General features: G+C 49.0%; 4 protein-coding genes across 4 annotated transcripts; 1 reads left to right on the forward strand and 3 right to left on the reverse strand.

The window, feature by feature from the left end:
• Positions 1–1,164: 1,164 nt before the first annotated feature.
• On the forward strand, positions 1,165–2,995 carry N7506_005440 (uncharacterized protein; the record flags this gene model as incomplete). Its single annotated transcript, XM_056954734.1, has 4 exons — positions 1,165–1,827; positions 1,921–2,644; positions 2,698–2,745; positions 2,793–2,995. The coding sequence occupies 4 exons, from the start codon at positions 1,165–1,167 to the stop codon at positions 2,993–2,995; spliced, it is 1,638 nt and encodes a 545-aa protein (XP_056813623.1).
• Positions 2,996–9,262: 6,267 nt separating this feature from the next.
• N7506_005441 (uncharacterized protein) lies at positions 9,263–11,318 on the reverse strand (the record flags this gene model as incomplete). The annotated part of the gene is given in 3 exon segments (XM_056954735.1): positions 9,263–9,598; positions 9,613–10,565; positions 10,625–11,318. The coding sequence occupies 3 exon segments, from the start codon at positions 11,316–11,318 to the stop codon at positions 9,263–9,265; spliced, it is 1,983 nt and encodes a 660-aa protein (XP_056813624.1).
• A 753-nt stretch (positions 11,319–12,071) lies between these two features.
• Positions 12,072–12,659, reverse strand: N7506_005442 (uncharacterized protein; the record flags this gene model as incomplete). The annotated part of the gene is made up of 1 exon (XM_056954736.1): positions 12,072–12,659. One exon carries the CDS (start codon positions 12,657–12,659, stop codon positions 12,072–12,074), a length of 588 nt encoding a protein of 195 aa, XP_056813625.1.
• Positions 12,660–12,739: 80 nt separating this feature from the next.
• N7506_005443 (uncharacterized protein) lies at positions 12,740–13,960 on the reverse strand (the record flags this gene model as incomplete). The annotated part of the gene is made up of 2 exons (XM_056954737.1): positions 12,740–13,525; positions 13,595–13,960. The coding sequence occupies 2 exons, from the start codon at positions 13,958–13,960 to the stop codon at positions 12,740–12,742; spliced, it is 1,152 nt and encodes a 383-aa protein (XP_056813626.1).
• Between the last annotated feature and the right edge of the window lie 5,985 nt (positions 13,961–19,945).

Here is a 19,945-nt window from a genome sequence, read left to right on the forward strand (position 1 = left end):
TGTGGTAGGCCTCGGCTTCGCGGCGCGACCATTCACGATGGCGCTCGAATGCCTGGACCTCCACCTCGAGGCGCGCTTTTCAATAGCTCGTTGCCTCACCGCCCCATTAAGGTGGGGCTCCACCAAGGGGTGGATGTCCGCCGTAATAGGTTTGGCGTACTTGAATAGACAGTCGGGACGCTGAAGGTCGCCCGACACAACATCCCAAGCCTGCCTTGCTTTGAGGTAGGAGGTCATGAGACGTTTCCAGGTCGCAAAGTTGTCGCTCTCTGTCAAAGGCTCAATGGCCGTGACGGCCCGGTCAGGAGACTCATGGACCAGAGCAGACATAGTGATATTGCGAAAGCGGGGTAGATATATAATCAAGATTGATGAGATGATTCTCAGATGAGTAGAGACGGCACCCGAGATTATGCTCTCGGGCTCATTACCTGTTGTTGTTCAGAGGTATGAAATGACTTGTTACTCGAGAGGGACACATGAGCCTATATATACAACATTGAGCCAAGTTGATTGGAAATCAACTTGGTCGTCTGTATAGACACTTCGGAGCTAATACCGACGGTGCGGCTTGTCCTGATCTGCACCAGCCTCATATCACAACAGAATCAATGAATTTTTTGTTATTGAGCATTGGCTCACTGATGGGAGGGGACCGACCATCGGTGTTGCTTAGTCACAATTATTATTTGAGCTTCAAGTAATAGGGAGGCAGGCCAAATCTGTTAAGGGTCCTCTATGTGGGAAGGAAATGTATATGGCGTTGCTGCACAGGTTATGACGTCTTCCAGGTTTTGGTCGGGAAATATACCCAATCCGTTTTCAGACCATACTAGTGCTAGATCTTTTATGATTCGTTGATGGGATTAGACCCGGGGTTTCATGACGAGCATCTACATCATCGCGATCCATATATTGGGGTGGAGAAGCATGGCCTAACGTCTTTTCGCGGTTCTCCGACTCCCTGCAAGTTCACATAATGTCTCGCATTCAATGCCAGACGACAAAACCCGACTCTTCCTCAGATAACTGATCTATTTATGTTGTCATCCTTTCGTTTATTCCAAGTTCACAGCCAAATTCCCAACATCGGCCCTCTCATTCCGGCCCGGTTACACGGGTCACCATTTCAAAAATCTATTCTTTTTTTGAAATTTGATTAATATGAGCAGCAATCAACAATATAGTAGCAAGATAGAGCGTCGATTGCTTGAGTCTCCTCGGTCTGGGACAGATGACAACATCGCCCATTTCCAACCCATCCACGACCACGGCCGTTCCTTTTCCGTCTCTATGGACTCGGAAAAGCCACCGTCAAATCATACTCCCGCCGCTGGGAGACGCTCGCTTGATCTGCGAGAAAGAAACGGTTATATTGTCCTGAACGAAGACGATTGCTACGATCATTTGGCATTTTGCTTCCCAGGCTGGAAAAAATGGATGATCATCTCGGTCATCTTCCTGGTCCAGACCTCGATGAACTTCAACACCAGCTTGTATTCGAATGCCATCGGAGGTATTTCAGAACAATTTGGTGTCAGTCTCCAGGCTGCACGCTGTGGTGCTATGACCTACCTAGTGACTTATGCATTTGGCTGCGAGCTGTGGGCACCCTGGAGTGAGGAGCTAGGGCGCAAGCCTATTTTACAAGTCAGCATGCTCCTCACAAATATTTGGCAGATCCCTGTTGCTCTTGCACCGAATTTTGCGACTATCATGGTTGGGAGGGCATTTGGTGGTCTCAGTCTAGCTGGCGGCTCAGTTACACTGGGAATGATAGCAGACTTGTGGGAGCCAGAGCATCAACACTACGCAGTAGCATCTGTGGTATTTTCCTCAGTCGCTGGTTCAGTCCTAGGTCCTCTGATAGGAGGTTTTGTTGAGGCCTTCCAGCCTTGGCCTTGAGCAATGTGGATCCAGTTGATCTTTGGTGGATTTGTTCAAATTTGCCACCTGCTGCTTGTTCCTGAAACCCGGACTACTATCATGATCAATAACTACGCTAAGGAACAGCGCAAGGCAACTGGGCTTAATGTCTGTGGGCCTGATGAATTCCAGCCCTTCAAAGAACGGTTTTCTTTGAGCCAGATCCTTCTCACCTGGATACGCCCATTCAAGATGCTGGTAACAGAGCCCATAGTGTTGACCTTGTCCCTGCTCAGTGGCTTCAGCGATGCTCTAATCTTCATGTTTATTCAATCTTTTAGCCTCGTCTACGGGCAGTGGGGCTTCAGTACTGTTGCTGTAAGCCTTTCCTTTATCCCCATATTAGTGGGCTATATCATTGCCTGGCTCAGCATGTACCCAGTATTGCACAGGAATTCCACCAAGAGAAAGAAGAATCCTGATGATGAACATGTGCAATATGAATCCCGGCTCTGGTGGCTACTCTACACAGCCCCTTGCCTCCCCATAGGCCTGATTGGCTTTGCATGGACGAGTCTAGGGCCCCCGGTCCACTGGATGGGAAGCATGGTGTTCGCAGCTATCGTTGGCATTGGGAACTATACCATCTATATGACCACCATCGACTACATGGTTTGCGCGTACGGTCCTTATTCTGCTTCCGCCACTGGTGGAAATGGCTTTGCAAGAGACATACTCGCAGGTGCTCTCACTGTGCCGGCCACACCATTTTTCAGCAGTACGTTGACCCTTATTTCCATGTTAGTAGGCATTTCTTACACAGATCACCAGATATCGGTGCCCCGGATCGTAATCTCGAATACGCATCTACCATTCTCTGTATGTGACCTCCCCCCTACACTTCCACTCTTCTAAAACCCTTCTAGTCTGCATCTCCTGTCTTCTCGTGGTTTCCGTCTACGTGATCTATTGGAAAGGACCGGTGATGCGCAGAAAATCACCATTCGCTCAGCAATTGTCCGACGCTCGGAAGGAAAGTGCCAGCCGTCGCGCTTCCATGGTCTACTCCGGATCGAGACCCCAGTCTCACAGGCCCAGTACTAGAGCGAATACTGGTGTGGGCCAATGACTTGAGAGTTCATTGGAATAGAACTCTTCTCGGGGCAATAATCTATGTATTCTCTCTCATTAGCTGTGCCGTCTCGTAGCGGTGACACTGTAAATTAGACAAGAGAGAACGGCCGCTAGGCCATTTCCTGCAGCCATGCTCCACTTGCTCTTTACATACCCCATAGAAACCCACGAAATGTTTTCTGGACCTATGGTGAAACAAAGTCGCATCCAGTCGGCAGAGGATACCCGCTTCTTATTTTGTGAACCATTAACAAGATGGGCTAGAAAGCGACGAAGAGTTGATATTGTGCCCATAATTGATGAGGGAAATTGCTTGGATAGGGTTTAAATCAGAACGTGTTGGAGCACAGCAATCGTCCTGCATCTCATATATCAGTTTGACCGTGTCTATGACACGGAGCGCCCCCACTTATGTCTAATAGAACGAAGAGATAGCCGTGCCAAGCCCACCAACCCACTAGCAGTAGGTTAGTGCGCGACATGTTGTACAAAAGGGAGGGGGGACGTGTGGGTCTGGTCGGCCAGGGAGAGGAGGGGGTACTCACTATTCACTAAATTGATCCCCAAACGCTTGAACTCCAGAAAGGCTGTAATGGGATGTCTTATCGTATCAGTTTGCGACCTTCAGCAGGTCAGGCCAGGAGTAAACACCCCAGGGAAGTTGCACATATGGCAAAACTTATGACAAATATTCCCTAATCTCCTTTCGGTACTGCGTATTAGTCTGACATGAGTTTTGCAGACGAACTTTCGGTAATTGCCAGGCCAGCACTGCTCCCCTAAGAAGCGATGGATAGTAATGGACTTGGTCCTTGTATATTAGTATATATGTTGTGTAGACAATTACCTATCCTTATGTGGTTTTCACTTGCATATATATACATGTAGCGCAATACCGATGATAGTGTTGAATTATACTAGCAGGCTAGAATAATGCAGCATGAAGGAGCTATCCTGATCTACTGAACGGAAAGGTATGGGTGAGAATCAAATGTGTGAATTTGTCTAATCCAAGGTAATCGACACTTGAGGCGATTCCTATTGGCTTATCCACGTGGGACAGCAATGAGGTCAGAATTATGGAGTTTTGCGAAAAACTTCGAGAATTGAATTCCCAAGATAATAGAATGAAGGACAATTCTCAACAGAAATTTATGTGACTATGAGATCTCACTACCTGATCTATCAGGCCTGAGTCGCAGTATCAGCACTCAACCACCATGAAGCTCGCTTATGAGTGAGCACACAAACCATGTCTATAAGTACTAGGTGAACTACATAGTATAGATAGACATGCTTAAACAATCTCTTTCTCAGTGCGTATGCTTCACATAGGTATATATCATTTGCTTAATAGATGGTCAAGCTGATTCTCAGATGAATAGTAACGGCACCCGAAATATTGCTCTCGGGCTCATAATCGGTCGTTTTTCAGAGGTGTGAATCGAGGTATTATTTCAGATGGATACATGAGTTTATGTATACAACAACGAGCCAAGTTGATTGGAAATAAACTTGGTTGTCCGTATAGATACATCGGAGTTAATTCCGACGGTGCGGCTTGGGTCTGCTCCAGTTCCAAATCACAACAGTTTTATCTCTGACTGGGCGGGAATACGTTCCTTGCTATACCATCTTTCACGGGTGGCTATGGGCTGCTTGTACAATGCATGAAGATGTCAGTGGCTTTCGTGTTTTGGTCACAAGAGATGGCACAAATAACTAGATCCGGCGAAGCAAAAGGCGCGATAAGTCGCTCTACTTACTTTCCATGAAGAACGGGCATCTCACACTTCTGACTAGCGATCATCGCGATTGGCTCCCCTGTCGTTGGCTTGCCAGCTCGTTTCGCAAAAGTTTAATTCAAGCTTTGCTAATTAGTACCGTACAACAGGAGGTCACCTCATTTTCCCGTCACTCGAGTCAATTGCGAAGCGAGCCAATGCCTTGTCTGCTCGATATTCCCTATACCGATGCGTGCGCATGCTGTCTATCACTTCCACAATCACTTCCAGAGAGCTACTGGTGGCATGGATGATGAGTCAATATTACAAGGTTTAGATCGTCTACCTCGGCCCCTATCTCATTCGACTCTGTGCATCAGGCCATGTGATGATGTGTCTTTCCGATACAGAGCCCAAGCCGAAATGGGCTTATATCATCGTGTATCTCGGCATTCGAACATCATGAAAGAATAACCTCCTTGTGTATCGAATCACTGGCGTCCAATGGATGATCCTCATTGTATTCGGTTGGCATCTCGCGTCTTTTCAGTCCTAGATCTCCGAAAGACTCGAAAAATGCTGGTGGTTTTGTCTTGCTTCATGGTGGTGAGCCATACCTTCCCAGACGTTCAGATGGTTAGTCCAAGTCTTCGTATAGCGAGAAGGTGAGGCAAGGTCCCGTAAATTCGAGCCTGCAGATTAAGATTGGCCACATCAGCTATGGATCGAGAAGAAGAGACTGTCTGGTCCAGACTCACAGCCGAGCCAACTAAAGAACCATAAGCTAAGAGCCACCGACACATACTGTCCTATCTGATCCTACTCCGCGTTGCTGGGCCGTTCGACGTAAACCAGCGAGCGAGAAAGAATCGTAGAAGTATTGTACTTTCTTCAGACAGATGTTGGTCATATTTGATGCCCGGACACACTTTTGTCTACATAAGCCCGAGCAACATGTGCAAAGACCATTTACCCTGGAAAGGCAACTGTAGCTGCAAGTTAGTCAAGCCGAGCGCGTGTATCCTTTTCTCGCTTAAATTGTCTTTTGACATACCGCGCGCAAGCAGGTCTTGCCAAGAAACGGCCGACTTGTCTGCGTCCCCTTACGTCGACTCTCCATTGAGCATGAAGTATGTATTTGTCAAACACATCATGCCCTGGACGACATTTGGCATATCGCTGTTCAAGTAGATCTTTTTTGAAGGTGGCACTGATGTCCGTAATAACACCACCAAGAGTTATCCTGCTCCACGGCCTCTTTGAATATTTCCGACAACCTATCCTGGGTTTTCCACCCCTAATCAGCGCTCATGCAATATTTGCCTTTGGAGAAATGGTTTAGGCGCCTGTCTGCTGCGATTACAAGTCAACCCAAGTACCAACTGGGATGATCTCCCATCTCCACTCATGAAAGTTTGTCGTAAATGATGGCGGAGATGAATTTACCACACGTGGTTCAGATTGCGCTTGTTAGACCCCGATCGGGTTTCACCCGTGATCGCTCGGCATTAGAGCATGCTTGATCGCTTGAGCTCGGGTACTACGCCTCAAAAACTCAACGTCCCTCTCTTTGAGTGCAATAGTGGATCCTGATACATGGGAGATGGGCTGACAATATGAATCGTAGTTGCTGAGGGGGATTATTCACAAGGTTGCGTCGGCTTCGACTTGTACAAGGAGTGGATCGGAGTCTGGAGCCAACACTGTCGATAACATGATTTTCCTCGAAGCAAAGCTACTCTCGCTCTCGCGATTACCTCAAGATGTAACAACATTATTATAGGGTAGACTCAAGCGATCCTCAATCGCCATGACTGCGCAAGAAACAGAGTATATCGCATCATGTGCTTCTACACCAGGTAGGCGTGGTCAACCATCACAATCGGGTTGGAGGCTGTACGCCAACTTCACCGAGTCACCAGTAGGAGTCATCAAATGAGTTGCGAAATCAACAATGCAAATTGATGCATCTATGATCATCTTCATTATGGGTGGCATGGCAAAAAAACCGGCCTCAGTGAGACGTTGATTACCGCTCCCTTCAACCGCCCGACGATGCACCGCAACACTGATGTTTCACCACACATATCTCACCACAACACTCACCAAACACGTCTCTCTTCGCTCTACACCTTATTGGCAAATGACGAATTCTATTGGAGCGAATGGAATCGTATCATATGTGTTCCCCAGCACGGTCTTTTTGAATCGGCAGCCGGAGAATGCGACCAACCAGGATACATATAATATGGCATGAGTGGTGACTGTATTGCTGGGGAGTTGAGAGTACGAGACCCTCTTATCCCGAGGCACAGCCTACCCATTGAGGAGCCCACGACCAAGTAACTCTGTCCGCTACAGTTCCATTTGGTCCCATCCGACGTTGCTGAGCTGGGGATGAATTCGAGCGAGCGAAAATGAATCAATCGAATATACACGAAGCTGCATCATGAGGGCTGTCAGAAGTATTTTGAGAAAAGTTCGGTAGATTTGAATCCTAAGCACGCGTTTTTCTATCCAAGCCAACCAATGTGTGAAAAGACACAAAGGACGCCGCAACGGTAATTCAATTCAGTACTAGAGGAACCGTTGATTCAGATAATTGATTTTTGCGGCTGTCTGACCAGGCAATGCCGCAACGCTCGGATTATGACTGAACGCCTTCAAGTCAGAATCCGTGCCGGAACGCGGCGATTTCGCCCCGCACGTCGTAGTTGGATACGAATAGGCCCTCCGGTCATGCAGCTCAGCAGGCTGGCGACGCCACCCAGGGAGAAACCCCCGAGAGCTGGCTGGCGGATTGTACTGGATGTCACTGCAGCTGCAGGTAAGTCAAGCCGACCTTATGTATCTTTTGTCCATTGGCGTCATTTCTATTCACGTATCGCGCGCAAGCAGCTCTTGCCAGGAAATCGCCTGGTTCTCTACGTCCCTTGGGTCAATTGTCCTCCGCGCATCAACTATTTATTTGCCAAAATCACTACACTCTGGACGACATTTGGCACAGCACTGTTCAAGCACATTTATTGTGAAGGTGAGTTTGATGCCTATAGCAATACCACCCAGAGCCATCCCGCTGTGGGACCCCTTGGTCGTCTATGGCCTATGCTGGATTTCCTTAACCAAAGCAGCGCTCATGTCTTTTTTGCCTTCGAGGGAATGATGGCATATTTGCGGGGATGTCATCTCATGAATCATCGTCTTAATTTCTATGATACATTACCCATTTCAGACAACTTACGCAGAAATCTTGCGGGTCACTCCTTGAGTCGCTCCTGTAATAAAGCGAACAGCGACTCTACATTTGCGCGTACTAGCAACTTGGTAGTTTATGGCCAAGTATGGTCTGCACAACTATTTCGTTCCGATCGGAGATGAGGTCACGGCAATAGCCACTTTCGGGCCGGAAATATCTCGATATGCTTTTCTTCCATTTGTGCTGTGTTGTGCTGTTTTTTTTTTTTTTTTTTTTTGTCGAAAACAATTTGACTATCGCCCGATCCGATCGCCCGTGGGCTTACGCTACGACCAAGGTTCCTGCACGAACGGTGGACCCTCTGCTGATGAGAAAACTCGGGACCGTTAGCCCTCATCACGACCAACAGCGCCAACGCCCCTCACCCCCTCTACGGCGGAAACTGCGTCGATCGCGAGCGGAGAACTCTGCGGTGTGGTCTGTCTCATGGGAATTTTGAAGTAAAGACTAAACATAGGCCACGGCGAAGGCCAAGTACCAGAAGCCGAAACTGCCGGGAATAGCATATCAAGGTGCAATAATCTGACTAACATGTGCGGTAGAAACTAAACCCCTTGCCGAGCTTGTTCAAGAACAGGCCTTTCTCCCCGGGCGATCCAGTCCCTTTTGGCTTGAAACGGTGCGTCGCTAGCTAATATGGATTTGGTTCTCACTGCAGGTACTGGATCGTGCAAACCTCGACAAACGTCCCAAATCCCAAGATGTTGGCAATTCCCACAAACAAGTATCAGGCAAAGGGGCAACATATAATGGGACACCAGAAAATGGGACCTCAGTTACGCGCCAGACTTATTTGGATCTAAATCAGCTTCGTAGCAGTCATGCTATGTGATGAACAGTCCAGAGGTTCCCGGACCGGTACCTCCGTTTCGATGACCGACCGAACCGCCTGTTAATTGGTCTGTTTGGTAAACAGTACTCGCAAGTGGAGTTCTCGCCATGGCAAACCCATCCAGTCATGATACGATAGCTATTTTTATAGAATTTCAAAGTTAACGTATCAAGATACTGCCAAGAACATGCGTCATGAGTATAATAACAATAGGTATAGCGTCATCCAAGGCCTGTGTTCGAAAGAGAATGAATCAAAGAGAGTACAAGGTGAAAGTGATTCCGAGCGCTTCTTCACGTTTTCCTGATCACTTAAGAGACCAGTATAAAGATTGAAGGTCTTCGAGGATTCAAAGTCATCATAAGATTCTGGCAAGATGGCCATTGGAGCTTTGAGGTAGAACTGCGTATATATCCCTATATGTTCACTTCACTTTCCAAAGTACCCCATTCACAAAGAAAGAGCGCGTTGGAAAGTAAAACCATGCTTTTCAAACACAGCACATTTCCTTGACAACCCCGGATCGGCTTTCCACGAAGGATAATTGCCTAACAAACTCATATTGCTGGATTTCCCAGAATATTCGTGCACTAGATACTTTTGTTTCCCGAATAAAGTATATGTAGCTTGATACGCAGGTCCACGGATCCTCAACATTTCCTGGCTCGGGTTGGGATTGTGAGTGCGGAAAAAAGCGCCAAAGATATCGTTGAGAGACTGCGAGTGCCTAATATCTTCCCCGTTAAAGTAGGGCTGAACTTGTTGTGTTTTGCTGTTCAGTGTTCCCTAAATGGAAGAACGTCTGAGGCATGGCAGCTGGCATTGTAAATCGGGTTTGGAGAACAGATCTCGGGATGTTCAGTTGGGCTTGAGATGTGTCCATTCGTAATCTCAACCTCGTAGAGGGATGGGAAACTATGATTGTTGCTTTGGCTGAGAAGGTGGGCTTGAGGACATTTCCATTCAGAATGTGTCAAGGTGCTAGCGAGCGCATTGCGGGCGCCGTCGGGATCAGTAGCGTTGAGCCCAAATGCGGCGGATGTGACAATAGCTTTTGCGAGGTCAGGCGGGAACGCGAGTTTGTAGACTGCATCGAGCGTTGACTGATTGGTGCCGATGGGAGATATTAATTTGCCAACATAATAACATGCTTCGTTGGAGACAGTTGTGAACATGGTCGGCACGCGGTTGGGAAGAGAATCCGTGGCCAGCAAGGTGTGGAATTGATCGTTGATCACTCCGGTGCCCATGTCGTCGACCATGGGCATAAGGGGTTCGATCGAGGCGAGTAAGGTGCTCGCCTTTAAGAATTTAGAGCCTATCCTTATGGTCATGGTTTGAAGGGCGCTTTGAAACGCAGTGCTGTTGTCGAGAAATTGCCGTGCAGGAACGGACCGTAGACACGAAATCAAAGCATCTTCAGGTGCTGTTTGGTTGCAACCAACGGCTTTGGCTACCTCGGGGACGATGAGTTCTGAATATACCCCACGAGAGAACCATGGTAGATCCACTGGGGCAGATTGAATGATCGCTCCGGAAAAGAGACCTTGGGCTGCAGTAGATGACAGAAGAGCGATCACGCTCTGACCTCCGGCGGACTGACCAAATATGGTGACCTGGTCAGGGTCACCCCCAAACTTTTCAATATACTTGTTCGCCCACTGTAAAGCAAGAATCTGGTCTCTGATCCCATAGCTTCCAGTTGTGAGATTGCCAGTTGCCAGGAATCCCAACGCCCCCACTCGGTAATTGACTGTGACAAATACCACATCGTTGCGGCTGGCAAAGTTCCCCCATCGTGGTTTATCGTACTAGCGGTTCCCTCTTTGAACGCTCCTCCATGAAAATAAACAGCGACAGGTCGGCTCGTAGAATTTTTGGAGAGTTGCGCCGGCAGAACGGGTGTATAGATTTTGAGATAGAGACAGTCCTCTGACATGCTGGAATTCATCTGGGTTGAGAAATTGGACTGGATACAAGAGTTTCCCAGCTTGGTCGCATCGATGTTTGGGGGACCAGAATAGGCTCGGGGAGGTGAAAAACGTAAGCTTTCCAAAGGAGGATCTGCAAAGGGAATCCCCAAGAACCGAAATGAGCGAGCATCGCGATAGCCGGAGAAAGTGTAGTGATCAGCCGTCACCTTGATCTTAGACGACGCTTGGACAGCACTGTTTCTGTCGGTCGTTGGGGGAAGGCGGGATGTACAGATGGCTGGAAATTTGGAGCCACAAGACACCTGGACAGTCTCGTTATGGCGATGAGAATAGGCCCAGCAGTCTGTTGATGAACTATCAGAAGACCACGGTTTGTCATCAAATCGCAGGCTCCCAGTAAAGATGAGATAGTCGAGTTGATGTTTCAACTCGGAGCGAATGGGCCCAGACGCATCTGACAACGGATAAAGCTCCTCCCCAATGGAAGCGCAATGATGCCGAGCTTTGGCATTATCTAACTCCCTGGGACCAGGTCCTGTTAGGGTCGCCACGAAGGAGGGCAGCTTTTCCATCTCACGTATTACTCCAGTCTTCTCTTTCCATGTCGATTCTTGGTGACACATGAATCCAGTATCTTTTCAATCATCCATTCTCCTTTCTTGGTGTTATCTTTATTCAATCTGACTCGGTGTTGAGTAGGTTCGTTTTGGCTAGGGAAGGGGTCCAAAGCCGCTGGGCGGAGCAAGCTCGTGTGGAAAACGCCGTGAATTCGCATTGCTGGGGGAAGCTCAAATCGGTACGTGACTGGGCCCATGACCTCTGCGACTCGGAATGGTCCAATGAATTTCTCCGAGAGTTTCCTGGCCGGCCGCTACTATACTCAAATTCTGTGTCTCTAGCCACATTTCGTCTCCCTCGCGATACTGTGGCACTGGCATTCGATTCTTATTTGCGTACTCGGCGTGTTGCGTTTCTGCCTCCGCCTGTCACGCGGCTCATCAATAATATCCGAAGAACATTCTCAGGCGGAACGACAGTGAGCTAGTAGCGTGCGTCATCATTTGTGTCCAGTGTTCATCTGCTAAATCCTTGGCCCAAACAATAATACGTTGTCGGTCCGATGTAATATCGACTAGCACGTAGCGGCGCCAACTTGCTCGCCTATGCGCCATCTTCTTTCCCTGCCCCACTCATGACTTCGGTTTCAGATTTCAGTTTCAAATACCATGATATTACTTCATGCGGTATATGGCAGACCCGTCGTGTATGGGGTATGACCGAAAAGAGGTTTTGAGGGGGTGGGGGTGGCGAGACTCAACAGTCCCTTAATTGAAGGGCTCGCGGGTGTTGACGCGGTCAACATTGTAAGGGTTGCCTCCGTAGGTTTGCGTCCGATGCAAAAAGCTAGCAGTGCGGGCGGAGACGGTCGAACGTGCGTGGCTGGGGATGCGCCCAGTGGCCGTGAGCCCATCGGCGTCGGATTCAAACTCGCTGGAAGTCGACCCTTGCGGCGCAGGGTCATCCGTGCGATCGAAAAATTCTCCCTTCTCGTCTTCCTCCACCGGATCTGCCTTGACCTGCTCCTGGATCTTGCGCATGAAGGCATCAGACTGGGCCGCAAACTTACAACGCTGGCGGATCGCGGGGCCGTACTTATAGAACAGGAAAGGGAATGGCATGCAGGCGAGAGCCAGAAATGCAGGGATCGAGGAAGCCCAGTGGATGCCCAAGTTGTTATACATATAGGTAATGAATAGGGGGAACGCGGCACCGAACCAAGAACGTAGGACTGAGTTGGCTGCCAGAACAGATGCAGCGAAGATCGTGTAGGCATCGATCAGGTAGTTCATAATGCTCAAGAACACCAGAACCATTCCGAATCCAAAGGGCACACCGGCCGTGATACTGGCCATGAAATGGATCGAGGGGTAATTGGTCCACGCAAACCAAAACAGACCAATTGGGATAGCAAAGGAGGCGATGAGGCAAGGCATCAGGCGCGACTGAGGGGGGCAAAACCACCATGCGCCTCCTCGACCTTGACGTAACGCTTGTTATCCCATATGGAGTAGATCACGGCAATCAGCATGCCAACCATGATTCCCAAGAACGTCAAACCGCCGACCCCTTGGTTCCAGCCGCGATCCTGCTGGTAGACAGTGGGGAAGGCAGCGAACATCATATACAAGGTACCATAAACAATGGCCATGTATAGAGACAGTAGGAATACAATTGGCTCCCGGAACAAGAGAATCCAAGGACGAGACAATGCAAGCTTGAACGATTCTTTCAGGGAGATTTTCCCATCGTCAATTTCAACCTTGCTCCGGTATACTAGACCCGTGATATTGGAAAGCTTTTCGGCACGGCGGCGGAGGAGTACTGGCGCATAGGTCTCGGGAATAAGCAGAGTACCCAAAATCCAGACGGCACCAGAGAAGGCGGCAAGGAAGCCCATAACCCATCTCCAGCCCGCGTTCATCCCCAGAAATCCGCCGACGATAGGGCCCAGAACAGGTCCAAGGAAGGGGGCGGATGCGAAAAGACTCATGGCCATGCCTCTCTGATTAGCAGGGAACATGTCTGCGATGACACCACCGGCGTTGGTCAGAGGCGACGATCCAAAGGCACCGGCGAAGAACCGAAGGATGATCAGAGTCCAGCTGTTCTGAGAACCGGCCGTACCAGCATTGAAAGCCGTGAGGGCGGAGTAGGTTATAGTAAAGAGAACCTGACGTCCGAACAGTTCACTCAGGGGAGCCCAAAGCAAGGGACCAATCTGAAAGAATGTTAGTACCGCGTCAGTTTTGATCGCACACGCTCAGATGATAGCAGAGGAAAGGCGTACTGCAAAACCCAGAACGAAAAGGGAAACGCCAAGAGTTGTCACTTCGCTTCCAATGCCAAACTGCTTCTCGATCTCTTCAACGCCTCCAGTATAAGCTGATGAGACCAGAGCCACAGCCAACGTAGCAAGGGCCACCAGCATGGTGTATGACCATTTTTTCACCGCGCTGAAGTTCATAGGGTTACGCGGATCGTTGGGAACCCATGTCACTGCATATGGGTCCTCCTCTGTTCCCGAGCCTGAGTACGGATTATCAATGATTTCTTGTGTCACGACGCCCTGGTCGGAAACCAAGTTCCAGTATGATATTTCCGTGGGGGCGGAGTATTCGATCTTGTCGGACACATGGTTCTCGTCGGCTGCCATGGTAGGCAGGTCAATGAAGGATGTAGTATATAGCTGACTTTATTCACAAGATCGGTACGCAAAGAGATGCGTCGGATAAATAGCGACAAGGACAAGGGTATCAGCAAAAGAAAGGATCAGGAGAGCTAAGTTGTGTTTGTGTCAATGCGACAATGACGCTGATAATACACCGTTTGCGGGGACAACCAATGAGGGGGAGGAATACCAGATTCAGTCCGGGGATGAATTAAAGATGATCGGCTATAAACAACATAGTATAAATGTTGCTCAATAGGGGAACAATGATTTGATTAGATCAGAGCTGATCAGAGCTCAGCTTCAAAAGATGGATTCCCTTTAGACCAGGCAGTGCCATGGATTTTTTTATTCAATGTTCATTTCAAGACTTTGTTTCCAGATTTACGCCGAGCTACTGGCATATATTTATGTACACAGTAAAACAGGACTGGTCGCTGCTCCACCCATGGAATAAGGATCGAGGCTTGAACAATAGGAATCCGGCCTGGTTTTCACCAAAGCCAACTGCAATTAATAATGACAAGCATTTCGCATTACCAGTACGTCGGGCTAAGATGTGCTAACTCCGAAAAATGCATAAAATGGAATTTCTCTGAAGGGCCGCATGCATCGGACTTGTGTCACCAGGGTATCAGCCACGTGGTGGATTATGCAGGCCACGATTCAGCTTGTGCCCGGGTACACGGCATCCACGTCATTGGATGAGCAGATCTCTGGGCTTGATATACCAGACCAACACTAAAACCCTTGTGGGTTGGTAAAGATACCCACTCAATATGATTTATGGAGCTATTCTAACAAAACTTCGGTAGGGGTCGGCACGAATAACGAATATATTCGTATTCGTTACGAATATTCGCAATTTGCATTCATATTCGCAGACATTTCGCACGTGCTGAGAGAAAAGATTGTCTGATTGATTCAATTGATTGACTTTAAAGAAAAAATTGTTTACAGGGGCGGGATGTCTCATATATATATGTTCCTAATCCCTGCCATCAGGTTAGCCACCGTGATACTCAACAAATAGGCTAGTCCATTTAACGAGTGTTCTCGGAATACCCCTGTCTAAGGGTCTGTATTGTTTCTTATACAGAGCTAACTAGAACACGAGCTTTATTTCCACCTCAGAGCACCCTGTGCTAGAGAGAGCCATTTTCGTGTACATGAAATCACATATATCGACAATCATGATCTGTACCCTGGAATTTGCTGGATCATTTCATCATCTACCACGACGGTCAAGCCTTTACTATTGACCGAAAGTATGCGAGTAGTTTCTCTGCAAGCTTGCTTTTCATATCGAGAGAAGTGCGATTCACAAGGTATAAAGCATATGATTGGTTTGAAGCTGCTTCCCGCCTTGTGCGAACTGGGCGTAAAAGCATGCAACTGCAACAAAGTAAGCAAATGAAAAACGAAGGTTATTGTGGTACCAACCAAATTGGAAGAGTGGTTTGCAGGTGGAGTTTGCAGGTGGAGACCTCAGTTGGGAGGTTACAGTGGCACCTTCTGTTCAATATGAATCAGGACAATGAGATTCTAGATCAATTTTGTGGCAAAGAGTCCAAGCGATTATAGAGCATCCTCTACACATACGAAGGCAGCCAGCACAGTGGTCAATTTGATTAGGCAACCACGAATAATAGCATTGTCACACCAGGAATGCGAAGTAAACTAGACTATGCAAGTCTTTTAGATGGGGTGATCGAACGCCGAGCCTAGCAGGAGCTATCGGGTGTGATACGATCAATCAGAGGGTCTGACTGAAGCTTTTCGAGGACTGAATCTGTTATAGAGGCACTGGAACGGACATTAGCCAAACATCCGAGGAAGCGTTGGAGCAGAATGACCACATACGTGAAGCCTCTCGCGGCCATGTCTGGGAATCTATCTGAAAAAACAGTATATAAACCTGCTAACGTCCAGTGCTGCCTCTCGTAAAAGCATGCCCCGCCTCACCTCAAAGTTTGCCGAATGGCTTGCGAGAGCTTCCGTCCAAGATATTTTCAGCTTCTGTAGACTCCTCGCTCTCGTTTGTTGGCTATCTTATAGCCTCGGACGCCGATAAATCCACTTGCTGTTGCGGTTGCAGCACGCGATATCCTGGAGACGTTTTTTTTCAAGCGCCAACACCAGGCCCGCTCCAGTGGCTGGATATCCCATCATACTTGCAAGGGGGGATAGTTGCGGCCCTGGTAATTGCCAACATCATTGCAGTCAGCGTTCATGTTCGATCATGGGCGGAAGTGCAGAAGCGAGCTGGATGCTTGGCGGTCACAAATCTTGTTCTCCTCTACTCCGGATTTAGCTTCAGTCTCCCGGCCCATGTCTACCGCGTGGAACGGGGCACGGTGCAATGGGCCCATCGGTGGCTAGGCCGCATTTGCGCATTGCACTGCCTGCTTCATGGGTCCGTCTTAGGCACAGTCGCTCGGGATACAAGACTTGCAGCTCCCCTCGTCATTCCACTCGTGGTGCGTGAAGCGGGCCGGAGAACGGCAGCATCCTCAATTTTCAGCGATATGCTAGCAAGAAAAGTGGCTAATGTTGAACAGGCTAGTTGTAGTCTCCTGTCGATCCTACCTTGGACGCTCGCTGCGATTCTTCGACGTTGGCCGCAACTCGGCCTCAAGGTCCACCATGTGCTTGCTTCCATCGCCACCGGCGCCCTTGCCTACCATTTAATCGATCGCGCATCGGCCTACCGCTGGGTTCTACTGGGCGGTATTTGCACCGGATTGGGCTGGAGTGCTGGGACATGTCTGCGTACCATGTGGTTCCACAGGTCGTGGCGTATCACATGTCGACGGGCGCTCGCGCGGTCTTTCAACCGGCTCTTATGGCTTGACATTGCGGTTCCCATGGAGTGGGTGGCTCAACCGGGGCAGTATGTACAGCTCTGGATGCCACGCTTAGGAGTAAGGTCCTCCTTACAGCTTCCAGCATTCTACGTGGCGTCCGTGGACACAGTGCACAATACGCCAGGAGCACCCACCACTCGCATGTTACGCATAGTGACCCAACCCCGACCGGGCGTGACTGGAAGGATCGCGCAAGCTGCAGATCATGCGACGTCCTCGACGATTCATTTTCCGGTCTGCGTGCTGGGTCCGTATGGGCATCCACCTAGCCTTGGCCAATACGGGACCGTTGTCTTTGTGCTCGAAGATATTGGACTCTTCCGCGCGTTGCCGTTCATACGACATCTCGTTCAAGAAAGCCGAACCCGGAAGAATACGGTGCGGCGGCTAGAAGTCCTGTGGCAAGTTAGGCTGAAGAATTTCAGTGAGTCCCCCCTCCTCTCTTCTCGGGTGCTTTGCGGCGTCGTGTGCTTACCGGAATAGACCATTCCCGCTGGGTGGGGAACGAAATCTCGCAAATCCTCGAACTCGACCGTATGTTTGACCGAACCGATTGTCCCGAGCATAGACACCGTAATGACCGGGGGTTCGATGTGAGTAAATTTTCCATCCCCCTACTGTAGGTCGGCCTTAACTCGGTGGCAGATCCTGCAGTTCACCACACATATCCTAGATACCCAGCCCGTGGACCGAATTCGTTATCGCAACCGTACGCGCTTGAAATACCATTTCCATGCTATCAATATCTACAAGGAGCTGGCACGGCTAAGGGACGGTAGAGGCGGAACGACCGCAGTTTCGGGTATGAGCGCTCCCCCGTTTACCCACTTGGGCTTTGCCAAGCTAACTGGTATTGGTGTGCGCAAGCAAGGCGACACGCGCAGCAGTACGCCGCATCGTTCATTCCAGAACGAGTGGTGATTGTCGATTGATTGACCTGGAGCTGGAACCCTCCCGTGAGTGGTGGGCAGACGGTGACCCTTTCGTCCATGACACATCCGAAACGATTGTAGCGCCAAGAGAACGCTCCAATACTGGCAGAGTGTTTGAGTCCGGTTCGACACTGACTGCCATGCCCGTTGCACATGTTGTTCCTGAGAAGGCCACTCGGCTGGCCGGAGAAACCTTGGTGAATGATAGACAATCTTGGCAGAGTGATGATTCGGCGGTTAGAGGGCAGCGTGCCAACCACAAAAAGTGGGTTCGGCAGAAACTTAACGAAGGCGGCGTCTAGGGTAGCCAGTCTTGGACAAAACTGGGGGGGCCTTGAATAGCCGGGCGGTGAATGGGAACCTCTCAATTTGCAGAGGTTTTCTTTGCAAGTCACCCATGCTAAGCGACACGATGATCAGTATTCATCTTTCTGTTTCGTAGCCACTCTACTTCATTTAACGACTTTCCTAAAGCAAGAAGACCAAGCTGTTTCGTGTGGTCCATCTTCCAGAACGCGAGATTGCAGAGACCCGACCAGCACAATATATATATAAGGAAAACGTTCCATCCATAAACACTACCTAGTCAGAGCTACAATTTGTACATCGACATTCGGTCCCTCGAATTTCCCCTGCAGCAAAGTATCGGTTTTACATAGTACAGTGTCGAGGTGATCAAGGGACTTTTTTTTTCCCCGATTCCAAACGTCGATGTCAGGTTCGCCATACTAGTCATTGTGTGAGCTGATCTTCCGAGGCTCTACTAAGACCATCTTTTGTTTGAGTTGTTAGCAATTTAGTGAGCTAGGAAGCTGTCCAGCCTGGACTCGATGCCACAGCTTATCTCGAGAAGTGTAGAGCCAGCCACTCAAAGTCAATCATTAAGTCGCAAAGCCACTATTGTTCTAGGAATTTCACTTATAATACGGAATATCGGACGCTGAGCGGGGAACTATGTGCTCATTCGAGTTGCAGTAAGGGAGAGGGACAAAAATTGATACATGATCTCGCGGTGGAACGAATCGCGAGGTCCATTGTCGGAGGAAAGGAGATGGGTAATGGTTACTCCGGATGCATCGTAGTCATTTACCCCTTTTAACGTGGTAGAGGGAGACGTGCTGAAGTCGATTTCAATTGGGTGCCACGATTACGGATTATTCACGGTCCGATATCACGACACGTGACTGTTGTGTAAAGTTAGGATGTGGTGCGGGACGCGATGCAACACGCGCAGGCGTCTGAGGTGCCTTGATGCCCCACAAATTCACGAATCCTTGCTGCTTGACAAACGGCCCTCTGAAATGCTTCACCATGCCACAGGCAAATCCTATCATGACAATCATTCGCCTCAATGCGTGGAAGGAGTGCAGCCCTTCAATTTTATGCACGCGAAAACTTGACTCGTGTGGTATGAAGAGGTAGAGTCCCAATTAGACCTCGCCATATTGCTGCTTGGGCCCATGGGCTACCCCCAAGCCCGAAACCGCCCATTCATAGATATAAATACAAGATTTATATACAATAAAAAGATATTGACTCTTAGATCCACGATGTATTCTATCTTTGTTAGTACGGAAGATGCCCGCGGTTCACCTACTTGAAATGAATTTAATCCGCCTTGGATGTTTCAGCTGCTCGGGTTGAACAGTTATGCAGTTGTCTTGTTGGGCGGAAGCCCGTGGGCAGAAGAGGTATCTTTAGACTTCTCGTTTGTCACTTGCATGCTTCTGGTTGGTGTCAAACGTTCAAGCACAGTTGTGCGGATGGCTAGTAAAACGAGGCCTGTCGGGATATCTGAATTCGATTCTGATGGCTTAAAAGACACGTTCAAATCACATTCTGGCGGGCGACCGAGAAGATACGTTATTGTGAAGAAACGTTGACCGACTGGACGGCCCAACGTTGACTCAACGACCGCACTTTGAAGCACCACAAAATGGCCTGCGGTCAAGTTGGCGTAGCACAAGAGGCAGTTTCTTCGTAGACGAGGTTGCTAGATAGCGCGAAGAGGCCGCCAAAAGTAGGCATGGTCGGAAAACACATTCACAGTATGTTCCCTTAAACGGCCGTGCCATTCCGGAGTCTATTGTTGTTCAACAGTAGCAAGATGAGGACGCTGGTAGTGACATCGACCATTTTTCATTGTCATCACGGTCACCATGGAATCAACG

The sequence above is a fragment of the Penicillium brevicompactum genome (assembly GCF_028827555.1).
Source record: "Penicillium brevicompactum strain IBT 35665 chromosome Unknown utg000003l_segment0_segment0, whole genome shotgun sequence".
Classification (NCBI taxonomy): Eukaryota; Fungi; Ascomycota; class Eurotiomycetes; order Eurotiales; family Aspergillaceae; genus Penicillium; species Penicillium brevicompactum.